A 23,713-nucleotide genomic window follows, 5' to 3' on the forward strand; every position below is an offset into this window, starting at 1 on the left:
AGATCATTCGAGACTGTCATGACAGACGACGGTCTTGTGAGGATCCAAAGCTATGGAACTACACTTCCGCTTAGGTCGACGACGTCTTCCGGGAAATGACCACAAACAGGAAGTAAACAGCCAGCTGTCAAACCAACAGGCAGTAGGAGCTACATGCTAGCTGTTAGCTTCAGTGTCCAGAGGTTTCTATCTACAGTGTAATGAATGGAACACATTGAGCACACATTAGACCTGTGTGTCACCATGGTGCGTCCGGAGTAGAGTACCAAGATACCCCACAAATACTACATTTACTGACGTTCCTCTGGGTCGGGCGCTGAAACAAGGTACGTTAGCTTAGCAACACATTATTAGCTGTGTGGTGGTATAGCGACGTTATGGTCTGTTTACGTAAGTTTGAAAACATCAATAAATGTTGAGAAGAAGTTAATGGAAAGATAAGTCCACAATGTCACCCCTCTATATGTCGATGTCATAAGCTGCGTTATATACACATGTCTTCATTCGATACCTAACCTAACGTTACAAAACAGGTATAACGTTAAGTAATGGCTACAGCTACATCTTTGAGCTGTCTACTCTAAAGAAGTGGAGAGAAATAGGGACTGTCGAGATAATGGCTGCATACAACGAATATTGACATAAATATAATGGTATGATAATGTTCTACTAATAGACAACGAGCAAGCTAATTTGTTAGCAGACAGGCTACAGTAGCAGTTAAAACACTCTCAGTACACTACCATTTATGACAGTCATCTGTAATTGTTTTAAATAATTGATTTCTATAAATACTAATTGTCAATAAATATTGTGTTGATCTAAGTTTTCTGTTTTATTGATGACAACTGCAACATGAAGATTACCCATAACATAACATGAGTTACATGTCCACAGTACAATACCACTACAGTATCTAAAGTAAATGGTTATCCTGTTGTCATAGATGGGCTGGCATGTGGGGTACATCTCAGTGTAACTCTGAGTGTACAAATGTAACCAAATGGACCCAGAAAGTTCCATTTGGTGCCATTTTAACACTCTGAGTTACAAATGCATAATTAACACTGATGCTTTTACTGTGTGTACATGGTCATACAGCCATTGGTGATAAAGTGAACTAGTTGACTCATAGTGTCAGCTACAGCAGACCGATGATACAGTGCATTTCTTGAGTTACATTTGGATCTCAAGACGGCATCAATATAATGTGATATTTTCTGGAAGCTTGTAGATATGCCATTGTATGAATTGCATCAGCTTTCTTTTAATTCCTGTATAGTTTAATTCAATTCATGTTGGCAATTCAGAAGTTTTTTGTACAGATGATAATGCCTCGGCATAGCCATGCCTGCTTTTCTTAGGCTATTAGTGGCGACCATAGCTGAATGGGCAGAGAGCCCGCCTGGGAAGCAGAAGGTCCCAGGTGGGACCTTCTGCCTGGGAAGCAGAAGGTCCCAGGTTCGATTCCTGGCCCTGGCTAAATGTGTCGACTGTCGAGGTGACCATGAGCAAGACACTTAATCCTATCTGCTCCCCCCCCTGCGCTCCTCTGTGGGCAGCACTCAGCTGGGTGAATCCGAGAAATGTATTTCCCCTGCGGGATCAAATGGGTCTAATTAATTTCTTATTGATTCATGCCAGTGTGATTGATAAACATGGTCCTCCTGCCTACTACGCATAGCAAAGGCTTCCCCATTGGTCTGTCACTACTGTCAGAAAGCCTAAGTATGTGCTCCATCGGTTTGTCTAGGTGAATGACCGACGTGGTGCCTCCCACTGCTCTCAGCGAAGTCCAGCTCCGGCTCCTCTGCCACGATGACATAGAGAGTGTCAAGCTGCTCTGTGGCGATTGGTTTCCCATTGAGTGAGTAACATGCGGTCAATATGTTAAAAACATACAATTTGTTCTCCTCTCGCAGCTTTATTCTGCTAATGTTTTGAGCATCACAATGGAAACAAGTTCCCAGGACTTTTTTGTGTTATCCTTTTAGCCCAAATGTCTGACTGTACCCGTGCTGTTTACATTTCAGTCTAATAAAGTCTAGTAAATTCAATCAATCAATCAATCAAACATGTTGTGGCATGCCACTAAAAGAGAGACATGAGTATGCAACTGAGAAATATCTGCATAAACACAATGCAAGTATTACACAACATTAAAATAACACATCCAAAGAAATTCCATGTCGTCCATAGCGTTGTTATTGTTGTAGGATAGTCAGAAATGTAGCACAGAGAGCAAAATGGGAGATTTTACAAACGATTCTGTCTGTGCCTGGGGGCTGTTATCTTCAGTGTCCAACATGTAGTAAGTAAGTCATTCTAATGGTAGAGACACGCATGCACACTCACACTGATAAACTCCCTGAACTGCCCTCCAGGTACCCAGACTCATGGTACGATGACATCACCTCCAACAAGAAGTTTTTCTCCCTGGCAGCCACCTTCAAAGAAGGCATCGTGGGAATGATTGTGGCCGAAATCAAAGGCCGGACCAAAGTACACAAAGAGGTACCAAGTTCATTTGTGATAATCACATGTGTATATTCACTGTACACTGTTCACAGGCTGTTAAAACTGTTGTATGTTGTCTTTGTACAGGTGATTACCAAAACAGATAATTGAGTTGTCCACTGGCCACTGCAGCATTTAAATCACAAAAGTAACCAATTAAAGTTTTATATTTTTGCTGTCAGGTAGATTTTCAGGATACAGCTACACTGTAATAAACACAAATAATTGCTGGTTACCTGTCAAATGTTGCTGCTGGATTTGACCAACTTAAAGTATTAATTGCAATATTATGTGCAAGCATTTGCCTGGGGCCTGTGCCTAATTTCCTATTTGATTAAGGTGTCAATGAGCTTTGCCAGTGAGGTTCAGCCTCGCTCACTCACTGCCATTAGAGAAAGTCTTAAAATGGAACATTCTAGATTCTGTTTTTAGTCAGTTGCTAATTAGACACCAACAGATGTCCTTGACTGGGTTGAGAAAGAGAGGGATGCAGGAGGGGAGGGAGTGGAAAAAAAGGAATGATTGGAAGGAGAAGGTGGAGCCAGGGGAGATAAGGATGAGGTGATGGGAGAGGGACGGAAAATGGGGACAAGACGACAGATGACAGGCTGGATGAACAGAGCGACAAATGCACTGGAAGAAGAGGGAAGGTAGATGTTTTAAAGGAATAGTTCACCCAAAAATGAGAATCAGGTGATCGGGCACCGGTTGTCTCCTGTGTGTGCAAGTGTCTGCAAAAGATGACATCAATATAATATAATCGTGTGTGTGTGTGTGTGTGTGTGTGTGTGTGTGTGTGTGTGTGTGTTTTAGGATGGGGACATCTTGGCCTCCAGTTTTCCTGTGGACACTCAGGTTGCCTATATCCTCAGTCTGGGAGTGGTCAAGGATTTCAGGAAACACGGCATTGGTACTATGAACGTGCACACACACACACACACACACACACAGTGTTACCGGTGTGCAGGCACACACCGATTATAATCTTTGCCCATCAATAAGACAATTTTTGATTGTTAAATTGTTTTTAATTTATCGTTTTTAATATTCCCAAAATATGTTCTTTTATAAACCCATTTAGTTCATTTTCGTGTGGCACCCATGTTCTTGTAAGCATGATATCAATACTTAGTTGGATGACGGGCGGCACAATTATGAAGTACAGTGATTGCTCTACCTCCATGTCTCAGTCTGCTGCACCTAGAGTGGGCTGCTCACAGCGCAAGCAGTGGTGTCATACTTTAAGAGAGCAGACGGAGAAAGGCTCTAAAGTATACTCGACAACTGAACACACACACACACACACACACACACATCCTTTTTTCTTTCCGTGTCTGATGCTATTTTTAAACTCTTAACACACCCAGCCTCTCATGGACTTGCCTGTCAGTTCAAAGCATGTTATTTACAGGTTTTTCTTGTAGAACTTTTTTTTGTTGTTGGTTTAGTTTGTGTGTGTCTTAAGATTTTCATTGTTCTTCTGGACATGGAATAATAATGGTTTGTTCCAACTAGCTTCCACCTTTCGTCTTCACTTGCTCATGTCCAAGCTGTATTGTATTGTATCCTGAGAGCCAGATTTATCACAGTGCTACATTCTTTATGTATTATTATTTATTTATTTTTATTTAAAAAATCTCAAATTGTGTTTAATACATAATTTAATATAAATAAATAATAATGTATTTTCCATCATGCTTAGCAACTAACTACTGTACTTCCAAAGTACAACCGCTGATTGACCAGAGGTGAACTTGTTATTGTCACGGCTGTGTGTTCCAAAACAGTGACACCAACATTTTTACCCCACTGTCATGATGAGTGATCAGTATGTTGTTGCACCTAATGTGCACATTTATTTAAAGAAACAGTAGTAGCCTCGTGTCAGCTCCATATTCACTCTCCCTTAAGCCTGATTTGTACTTTGTCGCAAAAATAGCAGACCTACAAGCTCACAACACGTCGCATCCGTGACACGTTTGCTTGTAAGTCTGCTATTCTCAGCGCACGGCACCATCGTGCGATGAAGTATGAATCAGTCTTTATTCTTCTCTCTCCTGCCTTGTTGTTTGTCTTTTTTTTACTCTTCCAGCCTCTTCACTGCTTGCACAGTTGGGAATAAAATACCACTTCATTCTAACTTTCTCTCTCTGCACGCGTGCGCGCTCACTTGCTCGCTTGCACTCTTGTGTCTTTTTCACCCTTCCCTTCCCGTTCCTCCCTCTCCCCAGGCTCTCTGCTGCTGGACAGTTTGAAGGAGCACATCTCCACCATGGCCCAGGACCACTGTAAGGCCATCTACCTACACGTCCTGACCACCAACAACACTGCCATCCACTTCTATGAGAACAGGGATTTCAGGCAGCACCACTACCTGCCATACTATTACTCTATACGAGGTGTACTCAAAGACGGCTTCACATACGTGCTGTATATCAATGGAGGCCATCCGCCCTGGACAATATTATATCCTTTTGGGGTCATTTCATGTATTGTGTGTGTGTGTGTGTGTGTGTGTGTGTGTGTGTGTGTGTGTGTGTGTGTGTTTGTGTGCTTGTGTGCAAATCCTACTGTAATTGGACTTCACTTAAAAATGTATTGTGTCATACTAGAGGTTGTAAAAATGACTATCAAAATATTTTTGTATAGGCCCGGACTGCTGGCCTAGCGTAGGAGCACCTAGGCTCCAATGTAGCCTGACAGCACATTGCAGGTTCGAGTCCCGATCCCGACAGCCTTTGCTTTTAAGCTGTTTGAGCTAAGCTATGTGTGCGAATAACACAACCTGGATTCGAACATTGCACGTGTGAATGTGCGTGCTAGTGCCATGAAGATGATATCCGAAGCGCCCTCTCGCTCATAAAACGCAGTTGGGCCGTAAATAAAATCATCCCATAGCTTGCGGCGCTGTAACTACGGTGACATAACATAACAGACAGTCAAGACCAGGCTGATGAGACTCCTGATAAATACTATCACTCACTGCTCTGATGTTTTCATTCATTCAGATCATCTATTCAATAATGTAACATTTTAGCATTATAGTAGTTCTTGCTCATGGAAATTACACACTCTGCCATGGAATAGTCATGAAAATGCAGTTGCAAAGGAACCTTGCAAATACTCCAATTTCTTTGTGAATAGATCAAACTCTCAAACACAAACAAAAGAGTGTGTTCCTGCTTCCTTAACTCCCAGTCATACTGACTATATCCAGCACATTGGTTCAGCCCTGGCCAGCCTGAGTCCTTGTTCTATCCCACAGAGGCTGTACCGACATGCCCAGTCTCTGCTCCGCTCCCTTCTCCCTTGGTCCAACATCGCCTCCAAGACTGGCATACAGTACAGCAGAACTATGTGACACAACATGGTAGGTTTTCTTTTCCCCAGTTTAATATGCAGCAGGCACACTTAAGTGAATATGCTCCAAACCTAGCTTTATTCCAGAATGTTATTGCCTGCTAGCTTTTTCTGTTCAGCCAGTAAGTCTTTTTTTAACCTACAGTAAACCTAAAGAATGGGTTTCTAATTTCCCTCCTTTTCCTCTTTCTCTGTTTTCCCTTTTTTTCAGAAGTGCAGTCATGTGTTTTTCACCAGTCTTCCCTCAGATACACACACACACACACACACACACACATACACACACGCACGCATGCACGCACGCACGCACGCACACACACACACACTGAGAACCCCATGAAGACTATGGGGTTAAGCCCTGCCTGTCTGTCTGTCTGTCTGTGTCCACCTACTACCATCACAGAGACTATGTATACTACATGTATATTACATACATAAACTAATATATAACTTTATCCACATGTATGTATATTTTACGCTGTTCGTAGTTGGACTATGCCCTCTCACTGTACAGACTGAATCATCGCCCGGGACTGGAGTCCATTTTAGGACGGATTCATCAGCATTGGATTCGTGAATCAAACCGTCGCTAAAGGGTAGAATATGAAACGTATTCATGCACGAACTCTTGAAGCAATGTTTTTTGGGGGCAATATTTACCCCTCAATGGGGATATATAATTCTGAAGACGGGATCAGACAGAGTAAGAATGGATGTAATTGCCAGGTACAATGAATGTACAGGAATTAGTCTAGCTGGCACACGGGGAGTAGTAATAACAGGACCTTATGTACAGTGGACAGGTGTAAATCCTGAGTGTTAATTTAACTCTGTAATCTGTAACTTTCATGTCCTACCCAAGATTCGAACCCTTTGCATGGGTTGAATTTATTTTTTACCACTGAGCTAATAGTGCACACACCTTTACTCAGGGGAGAAATTGAATTTGACCTTCAGGCAGTACCACTTGTCAACCAGTTGTGGTCATACAGTGTACCCTATACCACAGGATCTAAATTTAGAATTGGAACAGCAGGGTGACCAAATATGATTGATATGATATGTGTTAGCTATATTGTATTAACATTCTCTACCATACAGATTGGTAAAAATAAAAAATGATCCGCTAAAAAGTTGCAGAGTGGAGCTTTAACTCTTGACAATGTACAGATGCAATTGGTTACATCTGTACACTCTCAGAGTTACAAATTGATAAAATAACACTGAAGATTTTACTGTGTAGTGCAAGACGTACTATAGACCATATATAAATAGGCCCAGTGATCTTTTTGCAAAAGTTATAGCAAAACGACCCATTGCCTCTGAATGTTGCCGATACGTCTTTCATACACAGTAAAATCCTCTGTGTTAATTTAACTCAGGATTTTACTGTGTATGAAGTGGTGAGAAATTGTTTAGACTCCTGACATGAATGGAGTTTGTGACTTTGTAATTGGCTCCAGCCCTGGTTGCTGATGCTCCTTGGCTGTAATATTGCTGCTACTGAAAAGAGCCTTCTATTGATTTCTCTAGATAAAAAAAAAAAGATATGGCCCAGATTAGATTCTTACTGTAGGTCTGACTGATTGTAGTAAAGAAGAGATACTGTAGGGAGATACTGTAGGCAGTAGAAGTGGTCCCAACTTCAGATTCATACACAGTCCTGTGGATGTGGTATGCGTGCGTGCGTGCGTACTTGTGCACACCAAACATGTTGTATGGTTAAAAATTACACAGGAATTTGTTATGTTGGTGTGAGTGTACGAGTGAATGTAGCAGCCCCAATTTGTGTGTTTTTTATATTGCACTGTAAAGAGCCGAAACACACTGCACGAGTCTACAGCGCGTGTGCATCACAGAACATTTAATTTCAGTGTACGTGCTGACTGGTCAGACCGGCCACATCTCTCGCATGTGCAGCGTGGCTCTGGTGCGTATTCTGCACTGCACACGCACTGCAATCTAGAGTTTTGACATGACGGTCTAATTGTTCTTGCGGAACGCTGCAATGTAGACAGTGAAAGAAATGCTGAAACGCTGCCAGTGTGAACAGCAGACTCTTGCAAGATGCTGCCATTGCTGCATCGCTGACGCCATGCTAAGCTGATGCTTCTAGTGTGTTTCGGGCCTAAAACCAAGCCTTGTTTTCTGTTGACAATATACCATGGTTTCAGTTATTCTGCCTTCAGAACAGTGGCTTCTCAGAAGGTTTCAGAACTCTGAAAAGGCATTATTTCTGATATGTTCCACCTCCACCTTTATTTTTTTACTACTCATGATGAAAGCAATATTGACTCAAATTCCCCATGAGGATAGTAAAACCAGAGAAACATTTACCTCGTGGGGACATTGTTCTGGTACCTGCAAGGAAAAGGGTTTAGTTTCAGTGTAAGATATTGGAACTTTGAGGTCATGGTTAGGTTGGGGCAGAAGGTTAAGTAAAAATGCCATTGGTGGCATGGCAGGGCTCATTAGGAGGGAATGGACGACAGCAGGATTTTTCCTTTCAAAGTCATTTTATTTCCATAGCGCTGCTGCTTGCCATGTTGCATCAGGTATACTCACAGTAAACATGGAAATAAGATGTAATGATAAGATAAGATGTAATGCTGTCTGGACACCTGGGCTCCTCTCGTGTGTGGGGAGGGCTGTATCTTGTGCTAAATGGGCAGTGAATGATGTGACGAGCACAGAAATCGCTGGTTTATAGTTAATAATTTGTTAATAAAAGAACAAAAAAGCTATCTTGAGGTAAAGCCCTTTGTGTTTGTGAATGCAAGCCACTGCTAGTCAAGTTCTCTTATCTTACCAGATATCCGACTGATAGCCCATTTATAGGCATATATGGAGATCCGGTTGTCCAGAACCACTAATCCGACCGATATACCCATATATGGACATGCCCATATCGGAATAATAAAAAAAATTGAAAAAAATATTCAAAATAATTACTATAGTATCCTGTACTTGAGCCTGGCACATGGCCTTTGACCAGAACCAGGTATGCTGGAATAATGCACCAATCAATTTGTAAAACAACGTATTTTTTAACCTCTTTTAACCCTGACTTAATGTCGTTATGTTCAATAATATGTAATGAAAAATTTGTATATGCTGTTTTTAGTAAAAACACATTGGGACCCATGTGGTGCCGTGATCACAAAGTGGTCAGGATCCAGCATGCTAAATAAATAACACAATATTCCTACGTTAAAGATGTTCTTGGGTTCACAGCCCTGCCAGAGCATCTGAAGAGCCACTTTTGGGTCCCTACTCACTGGTTGAGAATTACTGAACTGCAGTGCTTGTTGTAGTCACTGTCACTCACTGAAGTTCCACAGCATCCCGCATGTAACCTGCATCAGCGCTATGGGATGTTCCAAACATTTCCTCTAGGTGACAGAAGTTCAGAATACCAGGACATGGCATCAGTACAACATTACAGCAAGCATGTACAAAAAAGTGAGACTTCTACCATGGCTACAGATCGTGATGACCCATTGCAACTCAAAAACAAAGGAGGATGTAGTTAATGTAAATAAGAAATCTATTAGGTAAATGTCCTCTTGTTTTTCAATCGGAAGATGGTTTTGATTTCTAGCTGATGTCTGTTTTTTGTTTTTGTTTTTTGTTTTACATCAATCACTGTTGTTTAATCTTTTAAGTTTGTGGAGGCAGGAACGTTTTGTACGCTGAAGGTGTCCTTTCAATACAATAATGTTATATCTTTCATGCTTTTTGTGTTTTCTTTTTAACGAGAAATACTTGTTACTGGATAATTATTTTGTAGCTAGTCTCTATTGCAGACACATTTACCAACATTAGGAATAGATTTGCATTAGGGATACATTTAGTGTCTTTTTTTCTCTACAAATTCATCCTAAAATGAAAACCAAAAAAACCCACCCTTGTAGTAAAAATCTAATAAAGGATTTGAGGACAGAAATGAGAAGTTACAGTATATTTTGGCTTCAATGACATGGTATACAAATCTCTGCCATCGTTTTTTACACCACCTCTCTGACTAACTGCTGTTCATGAACTTGAATTGGAAAGAGCACAACAACAAGCATGGATGCTTGATGCTTAGGCTACTAGGAGCCTAGTCTTTTTCTTTCTTTAACATATTTCTGTTTCACTACAGGCCAGGGTAGTGAGAGGACAGACAGGAGGATATGCAAACCCATGCTTCATTCATGTACTGTAGGTCTGTCATTGTGGTATGTGTATTAACTGGCTGAGTAACCAAGATGTCGTTTTCTTCAACTTTGGGTTAGCCAGGGCCATACAATCAGTGGTCACTCTCAGCCCAGCCATAATAAGATGTGCGCTCTCGTAGTCTTCACATTTTATTGAGTCTCGGTGCCCAGGGTGTCACAGGCATATATTTCTCATTTATTAGTCCCAGGCTGAAAACTATGAACAGGCTCTAAATCATGAGGACTTAAATATTTTCCCCTGGGCAACTGATGGGTGGAAGAAGCCAATGTATCTTACTAGTGCAAATCGTTAAAGCCATCACCCTTTTTCATTACAGATTGATTGATTGATTGATTGAATACTTTATTAGCAGTTTGCAAAAAATGCACAGGAAAGTACAGTTCAATACAAGGTCTGCTAAGAGGATTTTAAACCCAAGAAAGCCTATGCCTTGTTTCCATTTGGGGTCCTTTGTACTCAATTCATCGAAACATTTAATGACAGACAAAATGTCACATAGTAAAACATCATTTCATGGTACCTGTTTAGTAGCCTACACCGTTATTTACTAAATTGGGACAAATGATGCACCCACCGGTGTATAGGCTATAAGCAAAGCCTTTGATTGATTGATTGATATACTTTTATTTAGTAAGACATGAGAATCACAGTACATGGAAGTACAAATTCACAATACAAGGTTACTAAACTGGAAGACTCATTAAGCACGTAGCTTTTTTAAGATGAGAACCCCATGCACACAAATCATGATGACATATAAGAGACAGACAGATATACACACTACTATACAGAATGTCATACAATCAGCTTTCAGGTTACTGGTATGAAGAGAGAAAAATATATATACAAAAGAAGAAAATGAAATGAAATGAAATTTGAAATTGGGTTGACTCATATTGATTGAAATCCATTACAATTTAGATTTCAGTGATGACTGGCCTTGTGAAATACAACAATACATCACCCCAAACACAATCACCCTTTAAAATGGAGAGTGAAAATGTTTACTTTTGTTTTGCAATACTAGCAATGGAGGAGAAGTAGGCTACATAAATATGAAGGAACCGCAAAAGAAAATAATATGTTGTGTAATGTTATGGCGCCCACTAGTGACATTTTTAAATAAGATAATGCATTAATCTTGTGTTATTACACAGTAATGAAACTATATTATAGCAGAAAAGCATTGACCTCCATGGGTCGAAAGGTTGCTCTGTTGCACTTCGAACACCACATGATGTTTAGCTTTAAAAAGCTAAACCATGCAGGTTAGGCAATGAATAGTGTGTGCGCTTTAATATCACAGATGGGGTGTGGTCGAAGCGCAGAACAGATTTGAAACTTTCAACCCATAGAGGTCAGTGTAACAATACTTTTCTGCCATAAAATAGGATAATAATGGTCGTCGTCTTCTTCGACGTCATAGATTATTTGAATTGCGAATTCATATTTATGCACAACTACCTGATACATTTAGTGCAAAACAAAAGAGTACGTTAACATGCATATGTAAGGAGGTGCGGACCGTGCGGTGCCTGAAAGGAAGTGAGCTCATTTTATGAGAGTTACGGTACCTGTAACCCTTCTTTGCCTGCCGTGTTCCAGTCGTGGGAGTGCACCGTGGAGTTAGTTACGGTAACGCGCAACCTCATGTTTTACGATCTATGCTGCTCGTGATTGATAAGTAGGGACGCCAGAATGATCCGCCCATTTAGAGTGACCGAGACTGAGATTGTGACTTTTACTGACTACAGCCTCCAGACCAGAGCTCTCACGCTGTAGACAGGCTCTTGGATTTCCTCACAGTCTTTTTGCGCTTTGCGAGAATCGTCGGAAATATTCTTGCCTTTTACTCTCATCATCGTTCTGCTTGGACCAAGATTAGAAGAGTCATCTGCAAAAGTTATTCAAAGGTGAGGAGGGATGCTCAGCTCTGCAGTCGGCAACATACAAAGCCTGTGCCCTATCTATCTATCTATCTATCTATCTAATTATCTAATTATCTATCTATCTATCTATCTATCTATCTATGATCTATCTTATTATCTATCTATCTATCTATCTATCTATCTATCTATCTATCTATCTATCTATCTATCTATCTATGAAGCTTGTTCCAAGTGAGACAACCAACAAACAGACAGACGGAGCAGATGCTTCATGGTTTCCCATGCATGGCATGCAGCTGCTTTCGTTTCCTTTTGCACATCATGGCCACAGTATAGGAGGCGTTTAAAACAAGGTTACCATTTGAATACAATGATATATTGATATAAAAGACGTTTAATGGCGAACTGTCACTGCTTGCAGGCTCTATATTTAAGTGGTCAAAGGTTGCTCTCACTCAGGCTCAAACTAGTGTGCTGTTTGGTTTGTCTTTTTCAACACAGCTCAGTTTTATTGTGTCAAAGTTGAATGATTTCCGTGGGTTGAGCAAAGTATATTTCCTTTCCATATAGTCTGGCATGAAGTTGGCATTCATTTGCAATGAGAGGAGAATTGGCTTGAAGATTAGGTTGTTGGTCATAATCTTGTTCAAAAGGTGAAGATGGAAGAATAGTAACAATACCCACTGTTATTTGTCTTGTCAAGGGGGGTAGACAATGCTGGTTTGAGCCCATGGCTTCCTGGATGATTTGATCAAGTTTGAGACTGTTATTGGTTGAAATAGAAAACATCAGCTGGTGTTATGGGCCGTGTGTGTGTGTGTGTGTGTGTGTGTGTGTGTGTGTGTGTGTGTGTGTGTGTGTGTGTGTGTGTGCGCGTGTGCGTGTGCGTGTGCGTGTGTGAGAGAGCGAGAGAGTGAGAGAGTGAGAGTGAGAGTGAGAGTGTGAGTGTGAGTCTTACTTTTTTGAGTTCAAGCAACTGTGTGTGTGTGTGTGTGTGTGTGTGTGTGTGTGTGTGTGTGTGTGTGTGTGTGTGTGTGTTGTTCCATCCTGTGTGTGATAACAGTAACACCCACACGTTTCCTATGAACGGCAGTGTGCCTTTGAGCAGGTAGACTTGTACACTTTCACAATATATAACATGCCTACCAGGTAGAATTATTTTCATTCCCATGACAAAATATGCATCACTGAAATATTGATGGACAGACAGGACAGCCAAGCAAGCTAATAGAATGAGTATGCCTAGTTCGATTCTACTCTATTTTATTCAACAGTAGCAAAGGTTTTAGAGATGTGTTCAGAGACTGCTCACCTGTCTTAATAATTATTAGGCATGTTGGCTATCAAACTATCAACTGATAAAGGCTTATAAACAGAGTACATTGTTTGCTGTTTGCTATACATTGGCAGCATTTCAAGTAAAATTGTGGTAATGGGGACAGAGGTCAGACAAACAGTATATCGATAATATTCCTGTGACTGTTTATTTATAGTCAGAGAGACAAACTCTTTATTGCCAGATACTAGGAAATTGATATGTTGTAGTCATCATTATACATGACCATGGCACACAGGACGGACAGGACAGGACCCCACAAATACAATTACAAGATGCATTATGACATAAGTAACATTTGAGGCTAGTCTGTAATCACAAGGTGGTGTGATTGCTCAGTCCAGGATATGTGAGAGTCAGTGTGCAAATCATATAAAGTAAGACGGTCTGCTGTTAACATGATATGCATGTTGATTAACATAGAGCAGTAGGTATTGATGGAAGAAAATAAACAGTGATGGTAGAAGGCGGGGGCTGGAGGTTGGGGATTCCGAGGTGTGACATAACGGCAATGAAAGGGGGAAAGTTCCAGAAGAAACGGTAAGGATAATAACAGCTATTTATTTAAATGAGAAGGGTTTGTTTAATCTAAAATAATCTAGACTGCCAATAAACAAAATTACTAGCATAAGTATTTCATTCTGCCTACTTCACCTTGCTTTGCAGGTACTTCAGCAAGGGCTTGGCAGCATTACAAAGCTGATGTGAGCTATCCCCACAGAAGAGTCAGGCCTAGCTTTGGAAAACGGACGTTTGTCGTATGTGTGCCTCACTGCCTCTTGTAGTACACTGCTTTCAGGCCACCTCATTACGCCGTTATAATAGTGCTTGTTTTTCTTATTATTATGGCCCAGGTTTTACTGCCATGTAGTCGAGGGGAGATGGACAGTGTTGTGTTGCTGGGAGCAAGCGTGCCGGCATGAGGGAAAAAGTTGGGGGACATAACTGGGGGGGGGGGGTTTCGACGGTGACGCCATGACGTTCACTGTCAGTTTTGGTGGAGCTCCGAAGTGTATACAAATGTAACCAAATGGACTTCTCGGAATTTAAATAACTAACTATAAGCACTATAGTACTGGATAAAGAACAGATTGTAAATGTTTTACAAATTGTAATTTTCAGACTTTCTATTTAAGGGAAATTCAAGCTTACTCTATAGTTAAAGTTAGAAGAACTACATGAAACATTGCATTTCAATAAACATCACTTAGTAATAAGCAAGTCAGAATAAATAGTGAACATATTAGATTAAATTATACACATAGAGCTCTTCACAGGTTCAAAATGACGGACCCAAACCTTAATGGAAAATGAAATTAGTGACAGCGGAATAACTGACAGGGGAACAACTTTGTTCCCCCATACCTGTATTTTGCTGCAGTAATCTGATCCCCATATGGTCAGTCAGTCTTATCATAGCAGCACTTGATTCTAGCAGCCCGAGCCCCCCTTATTTCACACCCATAGCCAGTTTACAAAGAACAACGATTTGTAGTGTATTAGCTTGTCTGACACACCTACAGCAGTTGATCGAGTTGAAAGAGCAACTGCACGTAGCCAGTAACAGAATGGTCATACTCATTGCGGTGAGAGACAAGCATGCAGCCCATACACAACAACGATAGCGCAACACAATTTGAAAAGGTGGGGTGCCAGCCGGTCGGGAAAAAACATAAATAAATAGACCAGTCAATCGCATCAGTGTCTCCCCAATAGTGGGGGGACATTCCGGCGCCTATGGGAGGCGCTTATGTTGTGCAATATGATCTGGTGTAATATAGTCCCCGGTGACTGGCTGCCAGCGATAGGAAATAAGGCAGTGATAATGGAAGAGGGAAAGACTAGGAAAGAGGAAAATAGAGGACATAGGGAGAGAGATGGAGAAAGAGTCAGCCAGACACAGGGGGAGAGAGCTGGGTGACATTTATATAGCGATATTGTGATATGCGACTAGTTTTATCTGCATTTGGGGACGGGTGACAGGTCTACCAGGTAGAGTGTGCCCACTGCAGGACCTGGGAACCTAAACAGCTGGGAACCAACAACAGGTTAGCAGGGCAGTTGTCAGGGATGGTTTTGCGTTGCTGAGCTTTGTGCACCACAGCTTCAGTGTCCCATGTCACCGCTGCCACTAAGCAGTGTGCAGGCAGGATGATATCAGGTTCCAAGTTCTCCTCTGATGTGCAGAAAGGCGGGAAAGGGCGTCATGTTTGGCGTTCTTTGTCTGGGATATTGGTTATCATGATACAGCTTAAATGTTGTCTTTTTCAGGTCTTTTTGCATTAAAGTAATGTATTAAATTAAATGTAACTTGTGTGCGTGCGTGAATGGGTGAATCTTATGAGATCACCAGTAGTCATCCCCAAAACACATTATCGATATCTTTATTATATTTTGGTTATGAATAAATAGTGATATTTGATGTACTGAATGTTTATGAGGCATAAACTGCAGGTTAGCAGGCTTGTAGTTGTAATAATATGGAGGAGAATAGAGAAGAGACAGAGACGGACGTCAGGGTTTCCAGGTTCTAGAATCTCCAGTGTGTTTATTCAGCATCAAACAGCAAACAACATAACAGAGAGCCAGGGCAGAGCCCTGACTCCACACAGCCTTACGTCGTGTGGCAGTCCTAGTCTAATCATTTTACAGACACTCTCTTATACACTGTAGGTAGGTGACATTACAATAACAGGTGGGTGGGTGGCAGAGAATCCCCCCACCAGCTGTTGACCAACTTCTTTGATCATTCGTTGACACGATTTGCAAGTGACTGGAGGAAGGGAGTGAAGTCTCCCAGTTTAACAATAGAAGATGTAAATCGCTCTTCACACCTAGCCAGGCTAGGCTGTCTCCTAAACAACAGGTCACTGAATGGCCCAAAGGTGCAGACAGTCTGTCTACAACACATTCATGATTCTCTTACTTTAGTAAACTAACTTGTATCATTTCTTTATATGTTTTAAATTGCACACTGTTCAGATACCACACAACTATTCCCCCCACGGAAGAATTTAACTTCTTCCGCAACCAGGTATATTAAATAGAACAGTTTGCAAGAGAAAACATCAAAAAACAACATCCTGCTACACCCCCCAAGACCAATCAATGGCTGAAACTTAAACAAAGGACATTTAGGAAGAATTAACATCAAACATCACATCAGACAAAACAACTTAGATACAAGCATCAAAATTACATAACGGTCATACAGTGATTTACCTTAAATTTCAAAATAAAAATAAACAAACTGTTTCACAAAATCAAGCAAGAATATCAGTATTTAGTAACGGATCGGCTAACATTGGACGCGTGCGTCATGGATCACATGACTTTCGACTGACACCGAAGGCAAAGGCTGGAACTATTTAAAAATAAAACAAGCTTAAAAATAAAACAACTCAGAAAACCTTATTCACAGAAAATACATCAATACGGTGCTGAACTTTCTCTTTATACCACTTCTTCACTTCATCATAACCATGTCTCGAAAATAAAAACACCAGTCAAAATGCATTCTCATTCAAACAGTGCGCAGGTCTCTCTGTTGTCTTTAAACTCTCACACTAAAGATAACCCTTCCCCCTACCCATGTCCCCCCACGCCGAGTCACCAAACTTGTAACCAAAGATAGAACTTTTCGAGTACTCCTATTAACTACACATGCTAACTACCAACGGAGGTGCCTACATTGAACAGAAGACAGTGTTTCTTCAATGAAATAGACCAGAGAGTGTAACAACTAAATCCTCACATCACACTTTTACGCACGGCAACAAAAATAACGCTCCGTGGTTCAAATCACTTTATCACCAAAATACAACCTCTTGTCCCGAATGTTCAGTGTTCCATCCGATAATGCTGCTGTTGTAGTCTCTACCTCAACGTCCACGCACCCAGCAGAACAGCTGAGCGCAGTTCCAGATGGTATCTTCGTTCCAGCCAAAAAGATAGCCGCTCCTCACCAACTCATCCCCCCACGGAGAACTTCGACCAGCAAGTTCTTCGCTCCGCCGTCCACACAGCCAGGCGCTCCGCAGAGAAGAGTAGTTAGTTGAGTAGCCATCCGAGATCCGGTCAAGAGCGGCCGCGCAGTCATCACAACGTCGCCGTCGCAAGGCATTCATCGTAGGTCGCCCTGAAGTCTCCATGGTCTGCTCCGCGGTGGCCCTCCTCGCCGTAGGAAGACCTCCACGGGTCCGATCCTCCGCACAGCCAGGCCCGCTCCCGCGGTCACCTCAAAATACACAGGTTCTTCTCTAAAGCGCCTCCGGAAAGGAAAGCAACAATAGCCGCTGGTTCGCCAAATGTCGTATATTATGAGGCATAAACTGCAGGTTAGCAGGCTTGTAGTTGTAATAATATGGAGGAGAATAGACAGACAGAGACGGACGTCAGGGTTTCCAGGTTCTAGAATCTCCAGTGTGTTTATTCAGCATCAAACAGCAAACAACATAACAGAGAGCCAGGGCAGAGCCCTGACTCCACACAGCCTTACGTCGTGTGGCAGTCCTAGTCTAATCATTTTACAGACACTCTCTTATACACTGTAGGTAGGTGACATTACAATAACAGGTGGGTGGGTGGCAGAGAATCCCCCCACCAGCTGTTGACCAACTTCTTTGATCATTCGTTGACACGATTTGCAAGTGACTGGAGGAAGGGAGTGAAGTCTCCCAGTTTAACAATAGAAGATGTAAATCGCTCTTCACACCTAGCCAGGCTAGGCTGTCTCCTAAACAACAGGTCACTGAATGGCCCAAAGGTGCAGACATGTCGTATCTGATGAGGCATAAACTGCAGGTTAGCAGGCTTGTAGTTGTTATAAGAAGTGGAGGAGAAGCAGACAGACGTCAGGGTTTCCAAGGTTCCAGAATCACTCAGTGTGTTTATTCAGCATCAAACAGCAAACAGCATAACAGAGAACCAGAGAGCCAGGGCAGAGCCCTGACTCCACACAGCCTTATGTCGTGTGGGCCAGTCCTAGTCTAATCATTTTACAGACACTCTCTTATACACTGTAGGTAGGTGACATTACAATAACAGGTGGGTGGGTGGCAGAGAATCCCCCCACCAGCTGTTGACCAACTTCTTTGATCATTCGTTGACACGATTTGCAAGTGACTGGAGGAAGGGAGTGAAGTCTCCCAGTTTAACAATAGAAGATGTAAATCGCTCTTCACACCTAGCCAGGCTAGGCTGTCTCCTAAACAACAGGTCACTGAATGGCCCAAAGGTGCAGACAGTCTGTCTACAACACATTCATGATTCTCTTACTTTAGTAAACTAACTTGTATCATTTCTTTATATGTTTTAAATTGCACACTGTTCAGATACCACATGTTAGTAGACGCACTGAAAAGGAGGGGAAAGAGAGAAGCTGTTGGTAGGAGATGAATGGATGGATTGAGAGAGTAACAGATGACAACTAGGCTATATCGGTTAAGGGAACCAACTGGATTTTGATGAGAGGTGGGGAAGAAAAGAGAGAGAGGGAGAAGGATGAAAGACATAAGGTTGAGATGAGACGGTTATGGACTAAATGGGTTGTTTTCTTTTTGTCGTGTTTCACCTTAAACTGAAGCATTCTAGTGAAAACAATTTCATCAGATAAAAAGGAGGGACGAAAGAGAGGCAAATGATGATCCTTGTCGCTGTGTTGACACTTCAGCCGCTTTGGTTTAAACTGTCCCAACTTGACAGAATGTAAACTGGAACAACAAACAAAAGAGGCAGTAAAAGAAAGTGGTGAGAGAGGGAGGCTAGAGGAAAGGAGACAGAGCAGACTGGACAGGAGAGATCTGTGTTTGTGTGTGCCCTTGCACACATGCGTAAAACAAATAAACATGGGTTTTGTGTGTATCTAACTACCCTTGTGAGTGCATGGGTGTGCTTTACTATGTATACCAAATTGTGTACCTGGTTGTCACTGCAGGGTGCGTGCATGCCTGTTTGTGTGTACACGGACATTGTGTGTGTGTACAGTATGTGTGTGTGCATTAAGTCAAGTCACTCGTTCAGTACTTCTGAAATATGACTGGAATTGGCCCTGTGGGCATGTCTCTACTTACCACTACATTTCCCATGGTTATACTTAGGGAAGTAAGTGTGGGTGGGGACTAGGGCAAGGTCTCACATTGTCGAATCAGTACTTTAATGAGCAGACATTTTAGCGGTACCATTTGACAGCTGTCATTCTATCATCTACCCCACTTTGCTAGCATTTGACCCACAGGCACCAATTTTCACTCATTTACCATCTCAGCGGTACCCCACATACCCAACTTTATTTTAAAAAAGCAAAAAGAAGAGGAGATAAATGGTGCCAGGCATTGTAGGGTTACACCGTGGTCAAACTGGAATTAGTAACTTAGTATGTCGGTCAGATCCCACAATACCCACATTCTTTGTTTTGTGAAAATACTGACTGAACTATAGGTCAGGTTTTTGGACTGGAGCTTAACCCCCCTGGAATGGGTTGTTGGTTTGGATGGGTCATCATTCTGCCAGAGCAGCCTGTGTCATGTTTTTCTCATGCAATGTGATTTTGAACTGAACACTGGAGCTAATTCCATTAGAGGAGTCATATTACGCTGTGGCTTAGTACGAACTGCCCTGTGCTTGCTGTCCGGCAAGCTGTAAACACATCTACAAGGAAATGAGAGGTGAACCAGGTGATGGGTACTTTAGATAGGACAGGACAGAACAGGACACACAAGATCAGGTTTCACACTGTGTGTGTGTGTGTGCGTGTGCGTGTGCGTGTGCGTGTGCGTGTGCGTGTGCATGTGCATGTGCATGTGTCGTCACACATGGTTGGTGGTACAGGCAGGACTGCCCGACAAAGCCAGTAGAGCAGTAACTACGTTTTTGGACACACCAACTTATTTGTGTATCCCAAAGGTCAAATTAGCCTTTGTGATTTTGGGGGATAAACAATTACCTCAAGAACAGATATACAATTAGTGTAATATCACTTATATGCCGATATCTCATTATAAAAAAAAATCATAGTTACTGGAATTTGGCTTTGTTGGGCAGCGTAGTCCTAGCCTAGTTGTTGGCTGTGCTGCGTGTCTGTGTGCAGTGGTGTGACGTATATGAATCCAACTCTGATGTTGACATTACATTTCTTTCATCGAACAGCACTTAAAAAAAAGAAATGGGTGAAGTGCTCCTTTAAGTCGTTAACAGGATCTGCATAGTAACGGCATGGCTCCAATATGGATCTCGGACTTGGCTCCAATGGGGATCTTGATCTATCTATGATTTATGACTCCAGATTTGGGCACGTTTTCAGCTTGATCAGAGCCCCATTGACTTGATTATAAAATCTAAGTTAAATATGTATAAAAGTATAAATCATATATGTCAAACATGATTGGAGGTACTTCTGTTCCCTACTGGCAGGGTGCATACAAAGTTTGGCGTCGATTGGTCCAGCAGTTTGCCAGATTAGCTCCGGACAGACAGACAGAAAGCTACACATACTCACAGACCCATTTTGATTTTGTGTTGACATAACTGCAGTGCCATCCAAGTTGGTTTAATGTTATTATAGCTGTGCATGTACGTCGTTACACAGCAAAATCCCAAATGTTGGTGTAAACCAACTACGATGGAGACAGTGTGACACCTTGTCCTGCCCTGTCCTCTCCTTTCCTGTTTCATGTCAGTCTGATCTTCTCCTCCTCCTCCTCCTCCTCCATCTGCCTGTCACCTTTTCTCTCTTCATCTCTTGGGCCCTAGTTTACCATCTTTGTCTGTCTCTTCTGTTTCTCTCTTTCATTCTCTCACTTTCAGACTCGACCCACCTCTCTCTTTCTCCCTGTCTCTTTGTGTGTCTCTCTCTCTGCTTATCAATCTCTCTTTATATATTCCTATCTCTCCATTCTCCCCTGTGAAGTTCTCCAGAACACCATCTTTGAAGTTCTCCATAGCCAGGGACAAGCTTGACGTGCAGTCTCAAGGAAAACTATGAATTGAATTTACAAAATGATTTCCGGTGATACATACGGTAGCCACAGTCTTCAGGTTCAGGCTAATGGCAGGAGAACAAGTTGGACCAGGGGTCCCTGCTCCAGAAAGATTTAAATCTCAGATGGTTGAGTGTTATAACTGCCCAACAATCAGCTAAACAACAAGGCTGAGGAGGAGAGAGGAAACATTGTGATATAGTTTGCCAGAACAATGCCTGTGAGGGGAATTGTCCGTTTGCTGCTTCAGTCACAAGCAGGCCATTGATTCTTGACAGAAGGATCTCCAATCCCCTTCTGTGTCTGTCACATTGTCTCTCTTCTGTGTTCTCTCTCTCTCTCTGTCTGACTGTGTCTCTCTCTCTTTGCAAGGATCATTCACACACTGCACAGAACACCTTCTGTGTTTTCCTCTCGTGGCTGTTGCTGATCCGTATCTGTGAGACCATTACAGAATGGATATTTCTGCCCAAAATGGGTCTGAAACTAGCGTAGTTTTCTCTGTATGACTGGCATGATGTGGAACATGAGATACGTTTGTAGAAAGTACTAAAAGATTGCTGATACTATTAGCTGGCTTAGTATTAGATATAGTATCCTTAGTATCAGCAACTGCTGCTGTGGTAGCCACATTTCCCCCCCAAAGTCTATGATTATTTATTGCTTCAGAATTTATTTGACAGCCCATATACTCTGGAAAATGGCTCCATTCAGAGCTGCGGTTTCTTTAATTTTTTTTAGTTCAGTGGCCATATTAGAAGCTTTAATATCCCAGAATAGTTCCAGAATGGCTTTTGTGTCCTGTTGATCTAATGATAGGCAGTGTCTCTTGAACTGTAATGGCTTTGCAGTGGCTTAACGCTGCCTCAGTTTCCTCTGTCTAATAGGCTATAAATGCTTACTAATGGAAATGATTCAGTCATACAGCTAAAGCCAATGTCCTAAGCATGAACCTGGTTTAAGTCAACTCATTTTGTGCAGACTTCCAGAGACAATCTCTGGGTAAACAACATAATTACGATACAGGCCAAAATATTGATTAATTAAATTAATATACTCAGAGACTCCGGTATAGGATCACACAAAGGAAGAGAACAATAAAATAATATTTTTGCTAATTAATTTGTATTGGAAATAAAAACGTTTACAGTCCCTCCTTTTTACACATGGTTTCCATCACAGAAGCTCTTAAAATGTGAAGGGGCAGAGGAAGTTTGAACTGGTAATAATGGTGGTACATGCACAGTCACACACAACGTTGTTTTGCTTTGAATGGCATGAAACCACACTGGATAAACCTTTTGTTACCACTGACTCCTCTGGTGCGATATGCTCTTAGACTAATATAATTTACAAAAGTGATGGGTCGCACTCAGAATGTCTTTACAATGAAGGACAAACTGAGGAAAGGACACTGGTCGTGAATGTCTGTGTAATGGATGGTGACTCATTTCCATTGAAAGGCGAACTTTCAAGAAGATGTTAAAGGACAGATCAGAGGCTTTACTGTAACTCCTACGCTAAAAGCACCAGCATTAATGAATCATCTATTCAAATGAACTGGCTTACCTCTGTTTTTTTGTTTAAAGAAGAGCAGCGAATGCACTTTATGCTTTCTTTAAAGATATGGCTAGAGACAGTAGATAAAGAGAGGGATAGAGACAAGTGTCTGAACTCCCACATCACACCCAAAACAAAACTGCTTTATGATTCATTTTGACATTAAATTAAAACGAGGTTTACAAAATGTTGCATATGTGAAGTCAAACTCTTTTGCAAAGGAGTCCTGGCCAAGACGGCAGCATAAAAAGTATCACATACAATGAAAAATAGAAGGAAAGGATTTTGTTCCAGTACAAGGTCCAGTGCAGCAATATCTACTGCAGATATGCGTAAATAATTTTCATCACCAGCTCTCCATATTCCAGCTTTTTTGGAGGGGAGTGACATGTAGCAGAGGCCATCGGGATCAGGACTCGAACTTGCAACGCGCTGTCAGGCTACTTTGGAGCCTGGCTACGCCAGCGGTCCAAGCTTATTCCATCTTTTTCAAACAGCCAGACTCTAGGCAACCATGTGATGATCTAATAATAAAATATAGACGTTACAGTACTGTATGTCAAATGCAAACGGTAATGAAAATATCGTAAAGTAACTTAATCCACAAAGTGTTTTATCTGCACAAAATATACTGTTGATTTTAGTAATTCATACTTAAGGTGCCTTGCAATGTACATATTCAAATAAATGAATGAATGAATGTTAATTGTAAAATGATGCACAGACTGTGCATGGAAGCTGTAACAGACTGTAAATTGCTGTAAATGTGAAATGAAGCAACTACATGACCTATTTCTCCTAAAATGTTAGAAGAAACTATTTTTGGTTGTACTATATAGATTTGATATCTCGCT

At 41.6% G+C, this 23,713-nt stretch overlaps 2 protein-coding genes across 3 annotated transcripts in view; both read left to right on the top strand.

The window, feature by feature from the left end:
- The first annotated feature begins 125 nt into the window (after window positions 1-125).
- On the top strand, window positions 126-9,607 carry naa60 (N-alpha-acetyltransferase 60, NatF catalytic subunit). The gene is made up of 7 exons (XM_080447646.1): window positions 126-326; window positions 1,754-1,867; window positions 2,385-2,514; window positions 3,331-3,427; window positions 4,749-4,983; window positions 5,722-5,887; window positions 6,089-9,607. Exons 2-6 carry the CDS (start codon window positions 1,758-1,760, stop codon window positions 5,876-5,878), a joined length of 729 nt encoding a protein of 242 aa, XP_080303772.1. The 5' UTR covers window positions 126-326; window positions 1,754-1,757; the 3' UTR covers window positions 5,879-5,887; window positions 6,089-9,607.
- Window positions 9,608-11,804: 2,197 nt separating this feature from the next.
- carhsp1 (calcium regulated heat stable protein 1) overlaps window positions 11,805-23,713 on the top strand; it is a 30,490-nt gene continuing 18,581 nt past the window's right edge. Inside the window, exon 1 of one of the 2 annotated variants that reach the window (XM_080446299.1) lies at window positions 11,805-12,011. The gene's annotated coding sequence lies outside the window, so the exon portion shown is untranslated. Of the gene's footprint in view, window positions 12,012-13,829; window positions 13,864-23,713 lie in introns of those variants that run through there. The other variant, XM_080446300.1, reaches the window with a different exon arrangement.

Source organism: Gymnoscopelus braueri (assembly GCF_963280865.1).
Source record: "Gymnoscopelus braueri genome assembly, chromosome: 13".
Lineage (NCBI taxonomy): Eukaryota > Metazoa > Chordata > Actinopteri > Myctophiformes > Myctophidae > Gymnoscopelus > Gymnoscopelus braueri.